Here is a 24,582-nt window from a genome sequence, read left to right on the forward strand (position 1 = left end):
GGGATTAATGGCAACATACTCCATGCATAGGATTACTATCCTTGATGAATATAGAGAGAGAAAGTGTTAGACACTCTTTTTGCCTATGATTACCATCAAAAAAATAAATTAAAGCAAGATAAGGCATACACATTTAAACTAACAAAACCTAGCATGTCATTTTCTAGTTTGATGGAGTTGGCCTTATTTACCATATTCCCTTGTTAACTCTGTTTTTAAATCACTTTCATGCAAAGTTGTAAGTTTCCAATTATTAAGAAACTTGATTATCACTCCCGAGTCCTGAATGTTGAAATTAGATACTAGATCATGAACATGAACGAAGTACTTCTATCATTGCCCAACGGTAGCTGATTCTGTTTCATGCTTGCCAAGCAATGTATTTCAGTAAGTTCACTATCAATCGAAAGACAACTTCAAAACTTTATGATGGAAACTGAATAAAGTTTTACATTAATAATTAAAATACAATTATTTGCTTAAATTAAAAATGGAAACAAATATCAGCCCGGATAATAATATTAAATACATAAGCCAATTTACAAAAGAATGAGGGGGTGGGGTGGGGGGGTGTGGAGGAAACAAGTATCAGCCAGTGCTACCAGAGAGATCTCCAGAAAGAGCACTTCCATAGGATGCTGATCCTGTTTGTGAAGTTGTACCTACACGGGCTTTTTGAATCTGTCTTATTCTGAAAGCATCTCTTGGTAGTGGCTGGCTTTGGACAGTTGCAGTGTCATCCTCCTCTTGCCCTATAATCACAATAACATATATCAACTTTGAATACAAAAAGTAAGGGTGAATTAATACTACCCTGAGGTTTGGTCAAATATTAGTTAGCCATTGCTTTGCTTTTTCCAAAACTGACCTAAATGGCCTCTAAAATTTGATTTTGTTCTGTTAATTTTTGGTACATTCAGCCGTTAGTCAAAGATGAAAACTAAATGGACTTCCAAATCCTCGTAGCCAAGTTGTTTACGTCCTTAAACACGACACTCAGCCATCACTTGTGTGGCTGCCAATCAATGCCTAGTTTAATTCCACCAAACTCCAAGCAAAGCATCAATTTTGACATCCTCAATCTCCAAGCAAAGCATGATTAGGTAGAAGAAAGGCGGAGAGGAAGAGGCCTAAGCAATCAGTGAAATCAGAAGACTTTGGTTTGGCATTAGATAGAGAAGAGTGCGCATGAGTGATGGCTTTTTTAATTTGAGAGACTTTTTCACTACCGAGTCAAATCCCAAAATTAGGGATTTTGACAGGACTCTTTGGTACATACTATATAGAGTCAAATCCTAAGGATCATTCCTTTCCGCTTAGAAAAGCAAGGACTGATTAGTATATTTGACCAAGCCCCAGGAGATAATAGTGATTCACCCAAAAAGCAAATATGTAAAACAGAACACCAATAGATGGAGCAGTTTAGTGCGCTCAATTTTAAAATGAGTACAAACACATTTTATTGCTTCAGCATTGTATGTGGCTTCTACCAGTGAATAAATAGGCTATTTAGTGACACAGTGTGGTGATACCAGGAGGTTACACTTAGCATGGCACGTCAAAAAAAGTTTGTGCAACACATGCATGGCAAAGGCTGCACTGACATACGGATTTAAGCGCTAAAGGCTAAATTGCTTTTTATGCATTGCAAGCAAAGATAATCACATCAACTTCCAACACTATAAGCATTTCATCTCTAACAGAGTATTTCCTAATACACTTGGTGACTGAGATATATATGATTTGATTCCAAAACCAATATATAACCATAATTATCCATAGTTTTGATGAAGAGGAAAACATACTGTCTAAGTCCTTCCTTTTTCCAGATTGTCTATCTCTCAACTGTTTGAAAGATGAACCACTAGGGACAGGACGAGACTTGCTCGAACCAGAAAGGTCACTTGTAGCAGGAGCAGGGGAAGTCCCTAACTTTCCCGCCTGCCCATTTGGTATGTCACTCTGCAAACAAATTGATAATACAATATCCACATTTGGTGTTGGACCTAGAATCATTCAAGAACAATCCATTAGAAACCAAGGTAATTTCATTCATGATCATTAATCTTGTCACTAAATTTCAATATAACCACTGAACGTCAATTTATATCAACAAAATCACTAAACTTCAATTTTTCAAGGTCTAATCAACGAAGGAAAAACATATTACGTTCACGAGAGTTGTCAATTTTAGCCAATTATTTTAATTTTATCAATTCTACCATCAACTTGTAGGATGAGTTAGTTCACTCGTTAAAAAAATTCAGTTTCTCAGTTCGGTTTCGGTTTTAATATTGAAATTCCCTAGCTCACTGAACTGACCAATATTTACATAGATATTAAAAAACAAAAAATTGTAGAACTATCATGTTACAATTTATAGCTGAAATTCTCTCTTAAACAAACATGAGCCAGCTATTCACTATAATATTTTAAATGCCTTACCATGGATTTATAGAAGTGAAGAGATATGATAACTCCTCAATTCTTCCAGATGTAGGACAATGAGAGGAGGCTTGTGCTTCCTTTTATTTATTTAGTTCTTCCACATTTAGGAAGATTGGACAAAAACCTGGAACTTTGTTTGGAAGGTCGCATGGAAAATACAAAGCTTAAATCTCAGTTCATGCCCATGAAGACAATTATAGAAAAAATGTGAGACAATCCCACTTTGGAATCTTGACAGGCAGACCGGGATTTATTTCTCCGTAAATAAAGGAATTCCCCCCACTTCACTACATTAGTTTGAACAGTTAAGGCCAAGTTAGAAAAGCTGGAAAGAATAAATTTTTTTCAAAGTTTGAATGATATCATCTATACTCGTTACATTGATAAATGCATGGTTAACTGACCAGTTTATGCAGGCAACAAAAAGTTAGATGATGATTCTCTAGCAGTTCAGTTTTGGTTTCACAAGTATGTGAACCAAAAGGATTGATTCAGTTTGTGACGGGGAATTGTTCAGTTAACCAGAATATGTTCACTCCTAATTTTGCATGTTTGAAAGGAGGAGAGAGAGTGGAGGCAGTGAGAGAGGACTGAAAGGGAGGGAGGGAAAAGGGTTTAATTGTCATTTTGATTAAAAATTATACTTAGTTCAGTTCAGCAATGAAATCTTTTTTGCCAATTCAAAATTAATTGCTAAAATTGAATGGTGGAATTGATAAAATTAAAGTTTATAAGTACAATAACCATGGATGAAACTAACCTCAACTACTATAGCGTGAAATCACATAAATTTGATACCAGAGCAAAGTTAGTATGTAAGGCACGGCTCGTTTCGCTATGCAATTAATGCTTTTTTATTTTGAGGGAAGTGGAGGGAAAAGAAAAGAAAAGGAAATTCATTTCTTTAATTTCTTTTGTTTGGACAGCAATTAGAAATTATAAAAAAAGAGGGGGGGGGGGGGGGGGTGTTGTTGGGGTGTGGTGGGGAACAATGGAAAATGGATTTCCAAATTTCCCTCTAAAAAACCACCAAATTTCAAACCAATTTGGAGTGAAAATGAAGGAATAAGAAAGTAAAAAAGTTATGAAGGCTGAAGTTATGAATATATCATTGACACCATATAAATAGTAAAGGCAACATGATAAGGGTAAAACAGTAAAAATAGACTTTATAAACTTATTTCTTTTTTTTTTTAATCCACCTCCTTACATAAGGTAACAAAAATGGAAAATAGATTTCTTTTCTTTTCCTTTATTTAATTTGTTTTCATTCCATTGCACAATTAAGGAACCAAAAAAAGACTAAATGATATTTGGACATAAAATCTATTCTTGAATCTATGCAAACAGAAATTAGATATTTCACAAAATCTACGTAAACATAAGTAAGCAGTTTTACTAAAGAAGTAATAGTTGAAAAGCTTCAAAGCATTTTCACTAATCCCATTTCTTTTCCACAAGTTGGGATCATATGTTCTTAAATTACTAGACCTTTTCTCGTGTCAACAAATATATTGGCTAAATTCCTTTAAGCAACAAATGTAATTTCACGTTCACTCTAATATGCATTAGAAAACAATCTAATTAAAACTTAGTCAATTGGAATTTGGAAATTTGGTATGAATTAAATTTTATACATAACAGGCATTGAAGTTCTGAAAGTTACCTTCAACTGTAGGCAAGTTTACTAAAAAAGACATCAGTGCCGGAGGTGTTGCTTTCAATACTTCATCAAATGCATTGGTTGCTCCAGAACCCACCAAACCAATAATGGGATTAGACATGTTGGAAGCAGTAACTAACCCAGGGGTCGTGCTTGGAGAAATTCCAGCCTCTCTGATAACAAGATAACTATTAGTTATAGTTAAGATTATATAAGCATGTGGCTCCAATGGTTTGGAATTTTGGAATATAGAATCTTATAAAACAAACATTTATATTGCATGGAAATTAAAGTGAAACACTAAAGAATACATCATCTTAACCAGACTCTTTTCAAAGAAAAATTATCAACACTGATGAATGATGATGCCCAACATTAAACTCTATCGAGCCTCTCAATGAATGCAGGAAAATGTCGACTAATTAAAGCAAAATTTCTGCTGAGACAACAGTATCTACATTTTTAGTCATCTGGTTGGAGTTATCTTTATTTACATCAATATTATTTTAATAAATGTGAACCCATGTTGCTCAAAATAATGGATGAACTAGAAAGAGATGGGTATTGGGTCTAGGCATCTGACCTTTCTCAACTATACACTCTAGGATACAAACACTGATTTAAAAAAACAAAAAAATAAAAATAAAAAATAAAAAAAATAAAAAACACCAAAATTAGATGCAGGCATGTGGATGGACACATCAGGTGTCAACTGTAAACTAGTAAATAGTGCAACAAGTAATTTATGCAAATTTTCAGAATAGACACATATAAATGCAAGCATTCCTGTAAATAATTTAATGAAATAATTAAGTAAAATAAAAAAAAATAAATTCTGTTAAAAAGTAAAATATTAAATATAATAAAAAATCAAATAATAATATTATTTATCACGTCAAAACCATGGGTTAATTTGACACTATACTAAAAATTATTGCTTCAGTTCGGCAAAATTTAAATTTGAGGGTTTATTTGGCCAGTCAACCCCTCCTTGTCCCAAATAAAATTCTATACCTACAACAGATGTCCACAGAATCTTTGTTTCAGAGATTTTACCATTACCAAGACTCTACTATCCTTGTACAAATATCCCATTCAGAAAATTCAAAGTCGTCTACAAAGTTTTGTCTACAAAGTTCCCTTGAATTTAGAAGAACTTCCAGACATTTTTATAACTTTCAGAAAGCAAACTATGGCCGAGTCAAAAAAACAAACCAAACATATCTAATTCGGGTTTGAATTTTAAAAAATTTCAATTAATCAGTTCAGTTCAGTTAATTCATTAAAAAAAGAAAAGAAGTAACCAAACCGACCGAATTTTAATACACACCATTTAACTCTATGCATATGTATGTATTATAAAACCCTAACTATCTCTCATTCATGCTGCCTGCCCACCTCCTCTGTGAGATTACTCTCAAATTCGATTCTCATCCTCCTCTACTCAATCCTTACTCTCAAAATTCTCAATTCCTCATCCTCACTCCCTTAATTCATTCTCATGCCATTTTTCACCTCAATTTCTCACCCTCACTCTCATCTCTCTCTTTCTCACTGCATCGCGAAGGCAAGGCAAAGAATCCCTGCATAAACTCTTCTTTTCTTATTCCAAAAAATAAAAAATGTGCCTTTCTTTTTCTTGATTTAAGTTCTTTTCATTTGATTTCCCATTTTCACATCACTAATCCAAAACAAACAAACAATGACTAAAGGTTTTTTATTTGATTTCCTGTTTTCACATCTTTCTTTCTTACTTGGTACCAAGGCAACAAACCCATGACTGCTCTGGCAAGAAGTCCATCTAAGCAAGCTCTACCAACAACGATTCAGTGAAGCTAGCTAGTAAATTGTAACTTTGAATGCTATGTCGTTCCTCTGCTTGTACACTGATGTTTAGTTTTTCTTTTTTTTTTTTTTTTTCCTCCTTTTGCATCAAATTATTTTTCGATTGATATTTAATAGTGAAGCTAGATGGTTAATAGTATTGCGTTTGTGGATTTGTTTCAATTTTTCAGATGTTGAATTGCCCCTCTCATCTCTAGCTTATGAAAGATATTATTTGTGGATGTTCAACCTCAGTTTTACTAGTCCTTTTTTTTGTTGGGCGTAAATTCTGTTGATTGCTTTTTAAGTGTTTGTTTGTTATGTAGGAGTGGTTGCTCCTGAGGTGGTTGCTTGTTTAACCAAGCTTTTAAATTTTCTTATTTTTCACTCTTTGTTCTGTAAATTGCAAATCTTATTTGTTGATTGCCTTCACCTTGTTTGAATCACTTGCGAGTTGTGAAAGCATCACATAACCAATAGATCAAATTGAACTGACTTATTTTGGTTTGATTCAATTCGGTTAGTCTCTTCAATACGGTTCAGTCCCTTATAAAATAGAAACCACTTTTTGATTTGATTCAGTTTGAAACCGAGGCAACCGATTGCACACCTAAAGCAAACTGCATAACAATGCCAATGGGTATTGTAGCATTCAAACTGACACATAATGAGAACTTTGTTTAGAGAATTATGATAAAACCAAAGTTACATACCATGCTTTTGCCTTGGCTCATAAATCACCATACAAGAAGTATCTGGATAAACAACTTTTGCAGATACTGCTGAATTGCTTGTCAGACCTGTACTATCCTTATCTGCATAAATGGAACAACAACAATTAAGAAAGTGATGAAAAAGGGAAATAAAGATAGATAGAAAAGAAGAAAAAGTAGCTATACAATTTTTCAGGAAGAAAAATGCAATTAGTACCTACAATCCCAAGTCCATTAGAAATTGCAGACTTCTCCATTTTCTTACTAATATTTTTAGCAAGCCACTGCAAAAGAACCACAGTAAAGTTTCAAACCAACTATACAGTTACAGAATTTGTAACTCAAAAGGATCTTACACAGTTTAGAATGCTCCTACACATGTTTAGGTAGATTTCTAAAATCAAAAGTGCATGTATAATCTCTATGATAAATAACTAAACAACAAAAACAGCAATTCAACATTTTTTTTTCATTATCAAATAACAATTTATGATGATAAAAGCAACCCCTTGGATTAGTTGACTCAAAGCAATAAATATTGTTTTTGCATTGTTTTGGCTATAATATTCCAAAAGTAACTTTGGCTACGTTTTGCTAAGGCATCCAAAGGAATGCCTAGAGTAGAACAATTGCAATAACCCCTGAAGAAGCCTCAAATCCAACTTTGAGCCCATTTAGGATTTTGGATAGCTTTCTCAGTTTCTCTAGTCAAAATCAAGTCTCTTTTTCAGGTCTTATCCTTAGTTTTAACTGTCAAGGGTATTTTGGTTATTTTTGGTTTTGCTAGATAATTGGTTAAAAGTAGTGGTGCATAGATTTTCTTCTGTGTCAAACAGTTATATTGGGCCTTTGTTTGTTATAACATTATATGTAATAATATCATATGATGCTTTGAAGTTCAATTGCTAGATGTATAAGAATTTAAATAACGTCAAAAACTTTTTCAGGGTAGGTATAATGCCTAGGGATGTCACAGCACTCACAACAGTACAGCACTGGAGATATAGTTAATATTTTTGTTGGACAATGATCTCAGAAGCAATTCTAGAAGGCACTATTGTGTAGCGGGCCAACAGTTTACAAGTTTATAAAACTAGGATCTTGCAAGTGCACTATCAAAGTAGAAGCAGTTTGTCATGACAAGAATCTTCTCCATTGAGGGAAAGAAATGTTGATGCCATACAGGAATGAGCTTGATTATCAATCCTCACTTGTTGAGGGGCACACTGATCAAAACAGAACAAACACAGACTGGATATTGATAATGGGCTTAGATCTGCTTTAACACAACGAACCCCTCACAGAAAAATGCTAGCTAAATATGCTTTTTGAAATATTAAACTAACGAATACATAGTCTCCCCAATGCACTAACAATGTGGGATGTGGGATGTGGGATGTGGGATGTGAATGCTGCATATGATTCCTAGAACCATTGAACATTTGAACTTTTTTTCTTTTCAAATATTTAATACTTCATAACCAAAATCAACAAAGCCCAGGCCTAGATTTAGTAAAATACAGTTCAATAAACTTGTAAAATCACAGCTCAAGGTATAGTTAAGTCCGGTACAATGGTGCCAAGTTCCTGAAGTATGGTTTTCCTTTTTTTCTTTCAACTAAAAGCACCCACATTTAAACCTCTTTTCGCTGCTGTTCAACATACTTTTGGCCAAGAATTTGTATTTCTTTATGGCAGTTGATAAAAACTAAAGTTGATGATGTTTCTAAATGTAGGATTTCAGTGTCAAAGTATCACATGTTCAGCTCCTTGAGCACTAAAATATTGTTTCATATCTTCTGTATTGAAGATCTATTTAGAAGGTTACTTTTTTTACGTTTTTTGGGCAACTAGAGTTACATTAATCAATAAATAGAAAATTGTATTAATCCATCATGAAAAAGGTAAGTGCAAAAAGAAGGGGTCATTACCTAGGGATAGTGCAACACAAATTGAGTGATAACAGAAATTTGAAGACAATTTTATCCTCTAATTATTCTGCATGAGTATTCATAATTCCCAAATTTGCACCCATGTGGCATTTCCAAGACTTATACCATTATACTAGGCAATGGCCTGTGGCTCATGTTTGCATTACATCCCCTTGGTGTGCTTTTAATTTAATCCAACATTTTCTACTAAACAGTGTTAAAACAAATGATAATTTAGAAAAGAGTATTCCAAGGTACCTCTTGACGGGATAAATGATCCAAGTCCTTGGAAGAGCATGGCCAAAGATCCATGAAACTATACCGTGAGACGACTTCTTGCAACGAACCCTCTAATGCTGATGCTCCATCTTCACCTGACCTCGAAAGAGCTTCTTTTCTTCTTTGCTCAACCTAAATTACATTATTAATAGTTAAGGCTGAAATTTGACAGAAGAAAACCAAATGTGTGTATGCATATGGCATGAAACTTCTAAAGTGAATATTTTCAATAATTATCAACATCTTTTTGTTCATGGGTAACTGAGTTTGTATTTCAATTTTCATGTACAGATGTGTAGATACCCATCTCTATGTATTACCATGGGAGGGTGAATTATGATTTATGAAACCTCTTCTATTTTCCTGCAAGGATTAGGCTAGTCTCAAATCAGAAAGTAGACTCACCAACCATGCATTGTATAGGTTTGATGCGACTATTGCTTTTATGTGAGGTGTACAATATGACACAGGACAAGCTAGAAAGAGATTATTAGTCATATGTGTCCTTTCATGCATGTGCAATCTGGTTGGTAAGCATCACAAACTCAGAACATTACTAGAAAAACTAAGAGCTAATGCTACATAGCAAATTTGAGCATAAGATTCAGCATAATATAGCTAACTAGAGAGGAAGAAATTATGAGATAAGAAAATGGTAAAAAGGATCTACTATTGCCAAATTGAAGGAAGGCTAAGGCAATCCTAGGGAGAATTTGGATGAGTCAGCAGTTAGGAACTAAGTCCAGGAGTCACGAATAAAGGACGTATGAGGTGAAGGCATTCAAATTGTTTTATAGAGATTTCCCTCTAATGCTTAATGAACTTAAGAATACTGAAAGAAACCAAAAATACGAAACTATACTGCTCTAAGGTCATGGGATATTTATAGATTGAGAAAACAACTCAGACCAAAAAGAAGGTGCCTCTGTACTTAACATTCCATGAAACCATGCTTGTTATGGTACAAAATTTATAAAGATCAAAATGCTGAAAAATGTCACATCTCGTAAAATAAATAAATAAATAAATAAAAATGCTACCTTTAACATGCTAGCTAGATCTCCATATGTTTGCTCGAATTGAGTAAATCGTTTCCAGACCTGCACAAGCATTTGTATGAACATCAATTAACAAAGGTCAATGTAGATATGATATGTGAGAATGAATCAAGATGTATTTGGCATTACTGTTAAAACTACTATTGATAAAAACACTTTTTTAAATATGTTAGTTATAGGGTAATAAATTTTAATTTAAAATTAAATATGACATGTTTCAATCATAAAAACTTTAAAATAACAAAACAACTTTTATTAAACTGCTTTTTTCTCAATAGCATCTAAATGATACTTTTTTTGAAAAGTGCTTTTTTGGCTCATAACCTCGATGCCAAACAGGGCCTCAGTGTATCGAACAATATAGCGCAATTTAAGAATAATAATTAAAAAAATCTTGATATTCTGTTGCTTTACCATGGATGCATTCCATTGATTCAATTACAACATTTAGACAAAGGCATGCATCTAATAGCATGACTCATCATAATTCAAACCAGAAAAATTGGATATGGGTGTAGGGTAGAATTTATTACTATCCTTTTTCTCTGACAACCCCTGCTTATACATGGCTTTGGTAGCACCAAAAAGTAAGCTGTTCAAAGAAAATAACTTCAGTTGCTTCTTAAAGAAAAATATCAAGCTTTCCAGGTTAGCCACTCTATCCCTCATCCTCTGTCTCTGTGAGCTTGTGACAATGGTAGTTGTATCACTTCAAAGCATTCTTGGAAATGCATTCTGGTATGTTCTTACAAATTATTTTTGAGAAGTAATAACCTAGCCACAAACAAAAGTACAACCTAAATGGAAGAAAATGCCGACAGCATTGAGCTAGGCATTGAATGAAAAGGACTACTAGGAGGGGTTGAAAAGAAGTCCCAGACTGATTTTGACATAGCAAAACGTTCTTCTAAAGGCTTCAAGGTTTGATTTAAAGTTTGAATCTTAAATTTGTATGAAATTACTTGTTAAATTGAAGGATAGATGAGACATTCTAATTTCTATGCTTCAAACAGAGAAATCCCAATGCACTCCAGCTAAGACCTTATTAGTATCACACCTAGAATCTTCCAATTTTAACGGGAGTTAAAAATCTACTAGATTTCTGTAAAATTGTTGTCTATTACTTGAAAAATTAAGCATCACAAGACAGGGTAATCGTAGAATATCCAATAATTCTAAACCAAAATCCACCTTATGCATTATTTAATATTGACACTCGAAGTGAAAGATCCTCTGAAGCTATTCTATATTGAGATAAACCTAAACTATCTTTAGGCACGATATATAGCAAATGTTTGTTCAACCCTCCTTAATCTCCTTAATATTTCAAACATTTTCCTAATATTTTTATTTGTTATGACAATTTAAAAACTTCTTATAACTCGATCTATACCATGAGGATAAATAAATATCTGTTTATTTAACTATAACCACACCATTATATCCTCATAAGATCCCAGAAAATGATATATTAGATACTGAACCTCAACAGATTCTTCTGGTGGCAACGAGCTTAATGCCCTCTCAAACAAAGCCCGGATGTTTCTGTCATCATTCAAACGAGACAAGAAATCTGCATATCTGCAGCATCAACGGGGGAAAATGATATTAGATAAACCATATCATCAATAGCATAATTATGAAAAATCCATGAAAATTATATTTCCCATTAATTGATATCTTATAATTTTTAAGACGAACTGAACTCACTCGAGAATATATACAGGCTCATGCATAAATCGTTTCAATCCTGCTTCGAAAACATTGTGTGCCATCTGCAGGAGAGTGGAACAACAGACAATATCAATTGAATTTCTTCTGTTAAATCTTTTTTTTTTTTCCTTTTAACATAGAAGAGTTTATTTATTCATAATCAAAGGAAATAGAAATTGGAAGAAAAGATGTCTTCCTCTCAATTTTGCATTAAATAACAACCAAAGACACTACTTTTAAACTTTCTGAAGCAGAAACTGTAGTGAGGCCATAAATTCACAAATTCCTACAAGTTCATAATCGATCTTCATTTATTTGTTGAAAGTACAACCTACGAGATGTGGGATAGTTTGTTAAAGATTTTAGGTTGCATTTTAGAAAGAAATATAGAAATTAGTTTATTTGGGTTATTGTAATTATTTAGCGTATTTTATTAGGGTTAGCGTTCCTACATAAGTTTTATTAGCAGTTCTTTATTGTTAGTTTTATATTTTGAGAGTATGAATTAAATCAAATTTCAGGGCATTGTTTTATTCTACCATGTTTCCGATTTTCTTTTGTGGTTCTACATCACTATGTTAAAGCCTTGAAGGCATAAGCAATAAACAAGAAACAGTGATGCAAAGTTTTAACACTTTTCCCTGTAGAGGAAATATACCTTTGGATCCTTGTCAAGACAAAACGCCATCAAGGCATATGCAACATACACATGATACGTGCAGTTTGGGGATTTGCGAGCATCTAGGAAGTACTTGCGTGCTGCTTCTACCCCTTCATTCCTTCTTAGAAAGCGAATGAACTACAGCACAAAATACCATGGAAAACAATAAATTCAATATTTAAAGCAGCATGGAACAGTCTGATATCAAGTACAAAATAAGCTAAACAAAAACATTCTTTTTTAACCACAGATTAATGACCAATGGTAACCCAAATCAACCAAAGAAGAAAAGGAAAAGAAACTGAATTTACAGACTAACTGAAAATATAATGATGTTCACATGTTTGAATATTCTGAAATCCCTATTCTGACATTTGACTGATCAACATTTGCAAATGCATGTTTCTACAATTTTATCTTTGTATTATTTTTTTTCCCCAGAATGACTAAGTAAATCACTAAAAGGCACCGTGGAAATACAATCCAAGTAGGAAAGAAAGAAAATTTAGAATAAATAAACAGCATGAAAGCAGTAGCAACAAAAATATGTCCGCCAAACCATATAAGAGGGTCCTAAGTAAAGTTTCTTGCAAGAGAAGAGAGGCACTTTCTCTTTTACTAAAATGCATCTTTTGTTTTGTTATAGAGTCCCATTTAGTTAGCATAATTATAGGGATGTATATATTTTCCTATTTAACTCCGCCTAAGTAGTTTGCGCTTAGCCGGTCCCAAGCCCGGATAAAGGAGGAGGGTTGCGGTAGGTGACAACCAGCGTAAAAATTTCGTCACACCTTATGATATGGATTCAAATGATATAAACGTTGGGGCGTCCTCTACTAACGACGCGGTACATCGGAGCCCGGGTGTAGTGAGAAATATGCAAGGGTGTAGGGCGTTCACCGAAAGTGACGCGCCATGCCGGCGCCCGGGTGTGGTGTTAAGTGAGCAAGGGTTCCCATATCATGGACGGATGTGGGTAAAGAAGTTAGTCCATAGAACAGATAGTAGAACAGATAGTGTAACAGAACACAAGATAGACATAGAAAATAACAGAAGATATCATAGAAGGAGACCAATTAGGAAGGAGCAGGATAGGAGGAGGATTAGGGTTGGTACTTGGAATGTTGGATCACTTACAGGAAAATTAATGAAGCTTGTGGATACCTTGGAAAGTATAAGGGTGAATATTGCTTGCATTCAGGAGACTAAATGGGTAGGAGAGAAAAGTAAGGAAGTAGGTAATTCAGGGAACAAACTGTGGTTTACCGGAAAGGAGAGAAACAAGAACGGAGCGGGCATAATCATAGACAGGACATTGAAAGACGCAGTAATAGCTGTGAAAAGAGTAGGAGATAGAATTATACTAGTAAAGCTAGTACAAGGAGGAGAAACAATAAATATAGTTAGTGCTTATGCCCTACAAATAGGACTAGACAGTGAGAGTAAACAAAAATTTTAGAAAGATATGGATGATTTAATGCAAAGCATACCGAATGAAGAGAATGTTTTCATTGATAGAGATTTGAATGGACATGTAGGAAGTAATAGACAAGGTTATGAGAATGTTCATGGAGGTTTTGGTTTTGGGAGGGAAAAAACATCCTGGATTTTGCTATGGCATACGACTTAATACTAACAAATACCTACTTTATAAAAAGAGTCACATTTAGTGACTCTCAAAAGTGGGCAACATAGAAGCCAAATCGACTTCCTCTTAACCAGGAAGACAAATAGAGCTCTATGCAAGGATTGCAAGGTCATTCCAGGAGAGGCTTTAACAAGTCAACATCGGTTGGTGGTCTTGGATGTCAGGTTTAGGAACAATTCAAGTAAGGTCATAAGAAATAGTGTAGCTCGAACAAAGTGGTGGGAGTTCAAAGGAGTAAAGCAAGCGAAGTTCAAAAATGAGCTTCTCAAGTCCGAAGTATGGAAGCTGGGTATAGAGGCTAATGATATGTGGATACAGATGGCATCAAAGATTAGAGAAATAGCTAGAAAAGTATTTGGAGAGTCTAAAGGACATGGACCACCCTCGAAGGAGAGATGGTGGTGGAATGAAGAAGTACAAAAGGCAATGAAGAGAAAAAGAGAATGGTATAAGAAATTACCTAAATGTGATAATAATGAGGCATATGAACAGTACAAGATAGCAAAGAAAGAGGCAAAAAAGGCAGTTAGTCAAGCAAGAGCACAGGCCTTTGAAAAGTTATATGAGAAACTTGGAACTAAAGAAGGGGAGAAAGATATTTATAGATTAGCAAGGAGGAGAGAAAGGAAATGTCAATATCTTAATCAAGTTAGGTGCATTAAGGATAAAGAAGGAAAAGTGTTGGTGAAAGATGAGGACATTAAAGAAAGATGGAGAAATTATTTTAATGATCTCTTTAATAATAGTCAAAATGGTAATAGCGTAAATATAGACTATAGAACAATAGAAAAGAATGTGAATTATACTAGAAGGATTAGATCTTTAGAAGTAAAGGAAGCACTTATGAGAATGAAAGTGGGTAAAGAATATGGACCTGATGAAATACTAATTGAAGTGTGGAAGTGTTTGGGAGATATGGAAGTGGCATGGTTAACTAAATTATTTAATAAGATTCTAAACTCAAAGAAAATGCCTGATGAATGGAGGAGTATTTTAGTACCTATTTTTAAAAATAAGGGAGACATATTGAGTTGCTCAAACTATAGGGAAATTAAACTCATGAGTCATACTATGAAGTTGTGGGAGAGAGTTGTGGAGCATCGATTACGTCATGATACTTCTATCTCTCTCAATCAATTTGGTTTCATGCCCGGTCATTCAACTATGGAAGCAATTTTTCTCATTAAAAGCTTGATGGAGAAATATAGAGATGTGAAGAAAGATCTACATATGGTTTTTATTGATTTGGAGAAGGCTTATGATAGTGTTCCAAGAGATGTCTTATGAAATGTGTTAGAACAAAAGAGGGTATCTATTAGGTACATACAAATGTTGAAAGATATGTATAAAGGAGCAACTACTATTGTGCGTACAGTGGGAGGAGACGAGATTTTCCGATCTCAATTGGATTACACCAAGGATCAGCTAGAAGTCCTTACCTTTTTACATTAGTTTTAGATGAATTGACGAAACATATAGAAGAGAGTATTCCTTGGTGCATGATGTTTGCGGATGATATTGTTCTGATAGATGAGACATGAGAAGGAATCAATAGAAGCTAGAGCTTTGGAGAAGTACTCTAGAGTCAAAGGGTTTTAAGTTAAGTAGAACGAAGACAGAATACATGCATTGCAAGTTCAGTGAAGGCCAAACTGATGATAGGGAAGGAGTTAGTTTGAATGGAGTTGTACTGTCCCAATGTAATCACTTTAAATATCTAGGCTCAGTCCTTCAAGTAGATGGGGAATGTGAGGAGGATGTTAGTCATAAGATTAAAGCCGGATGGTTGAAGTGGAGACGTGCCACAGGAGTTTTATGTGATCGTAAGATTCCCAATAAGTTAAAAGAAAAATTTTACCGTCTGACCATACGATAGGCTATGTTATATGGTAGTGAGTGTTAGGCCTTTGAAAGAGTCGTATGCGTCTAAGATAAGAGTTGCAGAGATGAGAATGTTAAAGTGGATGAGTGGCCATACTAGACTAGATAAAGTCCGTAATGAGAGTATTAGAGAAAAGGTAGGAGTGGTGCCAATTGAAGATAAGTTGAGAGAAGGAAGATTGAGGCGGTTTGGTCATGTGAAGCATAGACATACGGAGGCTCCAGTTAGACAAGTAGAGCACATTAGGTTAGAGGATAGAAAGAAAAAAAGGAGTAGACCTAAGTTGACTTGGAGGAGAGTAGTACAACATGACCTAGAAGCATTACATATTTCTAAGGATTTAACCCAAAATCGTTTAGAGTTGAAAAAACGAATCCATATAGCCGACCCCAAATTTTTGGGATAAAGGCTTAGTTGAGTTGAGTTGAGTTGTATATATTTTCCTATTTAGTTAACGTATGTTATGGAAAGTCAATCACTATATTATTTCTTTGTATATTCTGTATTCTGTATTCCTATTTAGGATTTCTTATTTAGGATTTCTTCCTAATTAGTATAACACAATTATAGGAATCAATTGTATATATATACCCATGTACAGATTAATTGAAATTAAGGAGAATCATCTCTTTCTACATGGTATCAGAACAGGTCATCTATCTAGGGTGACTATTTGTTCTCACCACCTAGCTCAGGAGAGACCTTGGCCGCCGACAAGCCATTTCGACTCCGATCAACATCGCCGGCGTCACCTCAACCCCCTCATTCCACCAGCGTGTCTTTGTTGCACGATCCGATTATACCATTAAAGGACTTATGAGGTTTGGCTCTCAGATCCTATTTCAGTATTTGCTTGATTTGTGATTTTGGGTTATTTTGCTGCTGTAAGCACTTTGGATTAGCATTTCGGTTAGTTTTTTTTGTCTCAACAAATGGCAGACAATAAGAATATTATTTCTGATGTGATTATGGTAATGACTAAGATCACGGAACACAAACTTAATGGTTCGAATTACCTGGAGTGGCGTAAGACTGTTAGGGTCTATTTGCGTAGCATTGATAAGGATGATCACCTTACTAAAGATCCACCTACAGATGATACACGACAAACTTGGCTAAGGGAGGATGCTCGGTTGTTTTTGCAGCTTCGGAACTCGATCCACAGTGAGGTAATTAGTTTAATTAATCACTGTGAATTTGTTAAGGAATTGATGGATTACTTAGATTTTTTGTATTCTGGTAAAGGGAATATCTCCCGTATTTATGATGTTTGTAAGGCATTCTACCATGCTGAGAAAGATGACAAGTCTCTCACAGCTTATTTTATGGATTTTAAATGAGTATATGAGAAACATAATGTATTGTTGCCTTTTAATCCTGATGTGAAAGTTCAACAGCCCCAACGGGGGCAACTAGCTGTTATGAGTTTTCTTGCAGGCCTTCCTTTAAAGTATGAGACTGCTAAATCTCAGATTCTCTCCAGTTCTGAGATTTCCTCTTTGCATGAAACATTCACACGGGTCCTTCGTACAGAGAGTACCCAATCTTCACAGCCTGCTAGTAGTACTCTTATTACCCATAATCCAAATGGAAAACAGGGTAATAGAAGAGGAAGTAGAGGAGGAATTACAGGCAACAGAAGTAATCAGCGTAATGGAGAGGCTAGTTCTAATCAGGACTCAAGAGGAGTAATTTGTTATTATTGCCATGAGCCTGGCCATACAAAATATAATTGTCCGCAACTTCAGAGGAAAAATCAGCGATCACAGAAGGCAAATATGGCAGCAGAGGATTCTACAGTATCTTCCTCTGAGAAAACTATTTTGGTATCTGCAGAGGATTTTGCATAGTTTTTCCAGTATCAGGCATCTCTAAAGCCTACCAATTCCCCTGTCACTGCGATCGCTGAGTCAGGTAAATCCACTACATGCCTTATGTCTTCCTCATCCAAATGGGTTATTGATTCTGGTGCGACAGATCACATGACAGGTAATTCTAGTCTTCTATCTGCTTTTCAGTCTAATCTCACTTCCTGTACTGTTACTTTAACTAATGGTTCTACTTCTTGTGTCATGGGTTCTGGAACTGCGAACCCGACTTCGTCAATTTCTTTGTCATCTGTTTTGTGTCTACCAAAATTCTCTTTTAATCTACTTTCTGTTAGTAAACTTACTCGTACCTTAAATTATTCTGTTTCCTTTTTTCCTGACCAGTGTTTGTTTCAGGATCTTACGACGAAGCAGATTATTGGTAGAGGACGTGAGTCAGGTGGTCTCTACATTCTGAAAAATCATGTACCGCGGTCGCTTGTTTGCTCTAGTACCTTAACACCTCTTGAAGCTCATTGTAGATTGGGCCATCCTTCTTTGTCTACCATGAAGAAGCTATGTCCTCAGTTTCAGTCTTTGTCAGTACTAGAATGTAAGTCGTGTCAGTTTGCAAAACATCATCGTTTTCCTTCTGTGTCTAGAGTCAATAAACGGGCTTCATCCCCTTTTGAGTTAGTTCATTCTGATGTTTGGAGTCCTTGTTCTGTTACTTCTAAAACTGGATTTCGTTATTTTGTTACTTTTGTTGATGATTACTCTCATGTTACCTGGTTATATTTAATGAAGAATCGTTCTGAATTGTTTTCTATCTTTTGTGCCTTTTGTAATGAAATCAAAACTCAATTTAATATTTCTGTGCGCATATTAAGAAGTGACAATGCCAAAGAATACTTTTCAGCACAATTTCAATCTTATATGACACAAAATGGCATTCTTCATCAGTCTTCCTGTGTGGATACCCCATCCCAAAATAGCGTGGCCGAAAGAAAAAATCGGCATCTTCTTGAGGTAACTCGTGCTCTTCTTTTTCAGATGAAAGTTCGCTTGTTTATCTCTTTAGCAGCTACATATGATTGGCCCCTGCACCAATTGGATATCAAGAATGCTTTCCTTCATGGTAATCTTCGGGAGGAGGTGTATATGGAGCAACCACCTGGGTTTGTTGCTTAGGAGGAGTTGGGTACAGTTTGTAGGCTTCGGAAGTCTCTTTACGGCTTGAAACAAAGTCCTAGGGCCTGGTTTAGGAGATTCAGTGAAGCAGTACAGGAATTTGGTATGCAAAAGAGTAAGTGTGATCACTCAGTATTTTATAGGCAATCTGAGACTGGTCTAATTCTCCTGGTAGTCTATGTGGATGACATTGTCATCACTGGGAGTAACTCTGCAGGTATTTCATCTCTTAAAACCTTCCTCCAAACCCAGTTTCGGACCAAAGACTTGGGATTGTTAAAGTATTTCTTGGGTATTGAAGTTATGAGAAGTAAGAAGGGTATTTTCTTATCTCAAAAAAAATATGTCCTCGATTTATTGACAGAGACAGAAAAATTAGGTGCTAAGCCGTATAGTGCACCAATGACTCCAAATTTACAACTGTTAGCAGAGGATAGTCAGTTGTTTGAAGATCCAAAGAGATATAGGAGATTGGTAGAAAAATTGAACTACCTTACAGTTACTCGTCCTGACATTGCTTATGCCATTAGTGTGGTAAGTCAGTTTATGTCTTCCCCAACTATTGCTCATTGGGAAGCCTTGGGACAAATCTTGTGTTATCTGAAGGGCGCTTCAGGAAGAGGTTTGTTATATGGTAATCATGGGCATTTGAATGTTGAATGTTGAATGTTTTTCAGATGCTGATTGGGCTGGATCTAAGGTTGACAGGAAGTCAACTACTGGATATTGCGTTTTTGTTGGAGAAAATTTGGTGTCTTGGAGAAGCAAGAAGCAGAGTGTAGTTTCTCGATCTAGTGCTGAATCCGAATACAGAGCCATGGCACAATCAGTATGTGAGGTAATGTTGATACTTCAATTACTAGATGAGACAGGTTTTAAGACCTCCCTGCCTGCGAAATTGTGATGTGATAATCAAGCTGCTCTCCATATTGTTTCTAATCCCGTGTTTCATGAGCAGACCAAACATATTGAGATTGATTGTCACTTTGTTCGTGAAAAGATTCAACAACAAATCATCTCAACAGGACACATCAAAACTGAAGAGCAGTTAGGAGATACTTTCACAAAAGCTCTGAATGGAGCTAGGATTGACTACATTTGTAACAAGTTGGGCATGATTAACATCTATGCTCCAACTTGAAGGAGAGTGTTATGGAAAGTCAATCACTATATTATTTATCTGTATATTTTGTATTCTGTATTCCTATTTAGGATTTCTTATTTAGGATTTCTTCCTAATTAGTAGAACACAATTATAGGAATCAATTGTATATATATACCCATGTACAGATTAATTGAAATTAAGGAGAATCATCTCTTTCTATAACGTACGTCTAGGATCAACTATATACAAATATGCATTCATGTTGAGGCAGACTTGGTTGAGGCAAGATGCTCCGTTATTCATGTAGATTCGGAATTCCATTAACGATGAGGTAATTAGCTTAATTAATTACTGTAAATTTGTTAATGAATTAACGGATTATCTGGATTTGTTGTACTTTGGCAAAAGGAATATTTTCAGTATCTATGATGGTTATAAGGCATTTTATCGTTTGGAAAAACAAGATAGATCTCTCATTGCCTATTTTATTTACTTCAAATGAATACATGAGGAGCTTAATGTCTTACTTCCTTTCAGTGCTTATGTAAAAGTTCAACAGTCTCAACATGAACAAATAGTTGTTATGAGCTCTCTTGCTGGCATGCCTCCAGAATTTGACTTTGTTAGAACCCAAGTTCTCTCTATTTCTGAGATTTCTTCTTTGTATGAAACTTTCACTTGAGTCCTCTCTACAAGAACATCACAATCTTCCCAGCCAACAACTAATAGTGCTCACGCAAGTCGTGGAAACTGGAATGAGACTAGACGATAGGGCAATAGAGGGTGGTTTCATAATTTAGGAAATAGAGGGGAAGCTAATGGTAGTCGAGACAAGGGTTCGAGTAATCATCATAGTGGTAAGTCCGCTAACTATGATTCAAGCGGAGTTTTTACTATTTCTGTCAAGAGCCTAATAATAAAAAGCACAACTATTGGAAACTTCAAAACAAATCTCAACAAGCTTAGATGCCAAATGTAGCAAATTAGGATTCTACAGTGACCTCACCTTCTGAGAAAACTATTTTTCATAGAGACAAGGAACAGAGCTATAGAAATTGGAAAGAAAAATTGTAAAGATAAGATCATTACTAAAAACAAAGAAATGAACAAGAAAAATGGTTGACAAGCAACCCCAAGGAACTAATTCCCATGCTAACCAAACTAGCTAGCCCCAGCACATTAATGAATTTGAAGAAAAATACTGCCAACCTCCTTCCTTCGATAACATGTTTATTTACAACTGAAAATGGTGCCTTCATTGCCATGTGACCTGACTCTAGAAATTCTCTCCGACAACTCCTCCTTGAATAATCCATTCCAACTATCTGACTACAAAACCTTCCTCATTTTCCATTCCAAAGACTACCCCTCCTGCTCTCAATGACAAAAGCAGATTATTAGATTATTGGTAGAAATCGTGAGTTTGGAGGTATCCATATCTTTAACACACGGGCATTGAGATCTATTGCTTATTCTAGTGTTTTGACCCCTTTGAGGTGCATTTTGGTTGGGAAACCCTTCCTTACCTACCTTGAAGAAATTGTGCCCTCAAACTAACTAGTTTATTCACTCAAATTAACATGTTTCATTATGGTTAAATTCCACCCATTGTCCCTGAAACTTAGGGCATTATAACAGCAAAGTCTTTAAACTTTAATTTGTAATATAAAACTCCCCCAATATTAATTTAGTTAACATAAAAACCTTTTTAGCCTATTATAACCCGTTTCTCGGTTATTATAATATCTGACATCATTTTAAAAAAATAAAATAAAATTACCTAAATACCTTCAAATACAAATCTAACCCCTTCCCACCCAAGCCCCTCTCTTCTCTCTTGTACCCTCTATCTCTCTCATCCTCTTTTCTCTCCCACCATCTCCGCCCCTCTCCTGTTTCTTAAGAAGCCATTAATCCAACCATCGATAATCTATTAGAAATGGTGTTGCTCACTACCAAGCTATGAGCTTCATATGGTGAAGTGCCAAATGAAGCTGAGGAAGATGACAATAAGGGAGCCAAACGTGGAGATTTGTTAGGTGACGACGCCGGAGATTGTGCCATGGCAGATCCCACCAGCAATACCAACAGCGCAAGCAAAACAACCCTTGTGTAAGCCATTCTACAAAGGAAATCAAGAGAGAGATTGTGCAATGTGAAGTTGAAAACAAATAAATAGCAAATCGGTTCTTTTTGTTCCATCCTCATTTTGATGTTCAAGTTGGGTTCTTTTTCGTTAGAGGATTCAATTAGAAATATGGAAAATAATTTTTGGGATTGGAGTTAGATTTCCCTATTGTTCTTTGACTATGATAAGTTTTCAAATATTTGTTACCATTCTTTCTTGCTCTTCAATGGCTACATTTTTTTTTTCTCTTCTTTCTATCCTTTCGTTATCATCCTTCTACAAATGACCTACCTAGAACCTTCATTATTAAAGTTCATCACGATGCCAAGCCTTCCATTTTCAATCTCCACAAGCAGTAGTACAAAAGGGACTTAGGTGTAAAGGGATGTGTGTAAGTGGTAACTACCAGTTTCATTGGTTATCTCCATTTTCATGAGTAAAACTCAGCTCGAGCTCATCGTGTGAGGAAGGAGAAGCAACAGCAATGGGTGTTGACACGTATTTTAGTTAAATTCTGAACATCACAATGTTTGATGGGTTAATGTTGTGTTTAATTGATTTGTGTTAATTTTGTTGATATTTGAATTGAAGTTCTGGAATTTACTAAAAGATATGAAGGATTTTGCTGATTTTGTTGACATGTATTTGAATTGAATTATGGAATTTATTCTGAAATTCTGATTTGTTGTTGATGGGTTGAGAAAGGAAAAATTAGAGAGACAAAGTAGAGAGCGTGAGGTTGATTGTGGCAGATTGAGAGATATGGAGATGGTGGGAATGGATAGGTGAGGAGGGAAACGGGGAAGAAAGAATGTGTAATAGAGAGAAAGGGGATCGAGTGGGGAAGAGCCACCAAGCCAAACATTGAAAAAGTTATTGCCAAGCCCAAAATATGATTGGAAGCATGACTACCACTTTGTTTGGATTGGAGGAAGGAAAACAATGAGAGAGGAAAGAAAATAAAGAGGGGGAAATAACCAGATAATCCTCATTATCCTTTTGTTTGGATGTAAGGAAAATAAAAGTGAATGAAATGAAAATAAAAATATTTTCCTTGTTTGGAAGGACAGGAAAATAAAGAGGGGAATGGAAAATGCTTTATAAATTTACAATTTTACCCTCTATATTTTTAAAAAAGAGTTTTAGTAATTGTGATAAATATTTAACATATTTCTTATAACAATGAATTAAAAAATTGTAATAACCAATAGTAATCATGCAAATGGGAAGAGGAACTTTTTCATTCAATGATTTTACAAGAATAAATTTATTTATATTTGGATGAAGAGTTTTTGAATCATACTTGGTAGCTGTGTAAGAACGGGAGATGAAAAAAAAAAAATCTATTCACAAGTTTCAAGAAAGAAAATATGGTCAAAAATGTAATTTGAGTATATACAATAACTTTCTTTTCTATTTTTGCTCATTTACTCTCTGATTCGAAGAGATTGAACCAGGGGGATTATAACTTATATTTTGCTTCCTCTTGTTATTTTACTCCCTGCATCCAAAGAGAATCAAGTAGCTTTCCTCTGCTATTTTCCTCCCCCATTTTGATTCCTCCCTTAATTTTCCTCAATCCAAACAAGTTATAAAAGTGCCATGAAGAGGATCAATTTCTTTGAACATTGAATCTAGAGAGAGATAGAAAGGATGACATGGAGGGGGGGGGGGGGGGGGGTGGGGGGGGGGTTTTGTGGGTTCAGAGAGACAGAGCGAGATAGAGGAGAAGGTATTTGGGGAAGATGATAGGGATTTTATTCGAGGGCATTTAAGTCCACTCAAGTGCGTTTTTTTTTTTTTTTTTTTATGATGCCACATCAACGTATTAATCAGGAAACTGGTTATAATTGATAAGAGGGAGTTTATTATTCACCAAATTAAAGTTGAGAAGGTTTTTATGCTACAAATCAAAGTTTAAGGACAATGTTTTTATAGGGCCCTAAATTCAGGAACAATGAGTGAAATTTACCCATTTCATTACCTCCAAAGTCCAAACTGACAAAAATCGATAAATAAATAATGAAAGGGATTAAAAGAAGATAGTTTTTTTTTTTCATTTTCTATAATAAGATAGACCACTTCAAGCCCACAGTTCATGTAGAAATCAGCCTGCCGCTAACAAAGAAATAATGACAAGTGAAAAACTGGTTTCCAAGAGAACAAACACTACAGCAAGTGATTAAAAGTTTCAGCAACACATATGCCATGAAGCATCTAAATAGGCTAATACCCAATGGTTTCAACTCTTTTTGTTCACTGAGAACATCCTTTGCTTTCCTAGCCACCTCCCTCGCAAAATAGTACCTTCTTTGAGTGCACACACCTTCCAATCTGCCTCAAAAGGAAAATTGGGTGACTTCCCTCCAAGGGTCCTTAGCAAAGGTTCTATAATAAGAATACTTCAAAAACAGCCCCTTCTACATTCTTCCATCAAACCTAGTCCCACTCTATCCCAAAAATAAATAAATAAAAAAGAAATAACTGTCCCACTGCTTCAGCACTTCTTCTCACTGACATTTTTTAGAAA

General features: G+C 35.2%; 1 protein-coding gene across 2 annotated transcripts in view; it reads right to left on the reverse strand.

Moving 5' to 3' along the window:
* Positions 1-406: 406 nt before the first annotated feature.
* The window catches only part of LOC110647784 (cleavage stimulation factor subunit 77), a 38,565-nt gene continuing 14,389 nt past the window's right edge, over positions 407-24,582 (reverse strand). For both annotated transcript variants that reach the window (XM_058139137.1, XM_021801764.2), the window contains exons 15-24: positions 12,288-12,428; positions 11,627-11,691; positions 11,401-11,497; positions 9,899-9,958; positions 8,838-8,990; positions 6,866-6,932; positions 6,649-6,750; positions 4,115-4,282; positions 1,806-2,006; positions 407-752 (exon numbers count right to left, since the gene is read on the reverse strand). In XM_058139137.1, the coding sequence (XP_057995120.1) occupies positions 589-752; positions 1,806-2,006; positions 4,115-4,282; positions 6,649-6,750; positions 6,866-6,932; positions 8,838-8,990; positions 9,899-9,958; positions 11,401-11,497; positions 11,627-11,691; positions 12,288-12,428 (1,218 nt within the window). In that variant the 3' untranslated portion in view covers positions 407-588. The remainder of the gene's footprint in view (positions 753-1,805; positions 2,007-4,114; positions 4,283-6,648; positions 6,751-6,865; positions 6,933-8,837; positions 8,991-9,898; positions 9,959-11,400; positions 11,498-11,626; positions 11,692-12,287; positions 12,429-24,582) is intronic.

The sequence above is a fragment of the Hevea brasiliensis genome, chromosome 17 (genome assembly GCF_030052815.1).
Source record: "Hevea brasiliensis isolate MT/VB/25A 57/8 chromosome 17, ASM3005281v1, whole genome shotgun sequence".
NCBI lineage: Eukaryota > Viridiplantae > Streptophyta > Magnoliopsida > Malpighiales > Euphorbiaceae > Hevea > Hevea brasiliensis.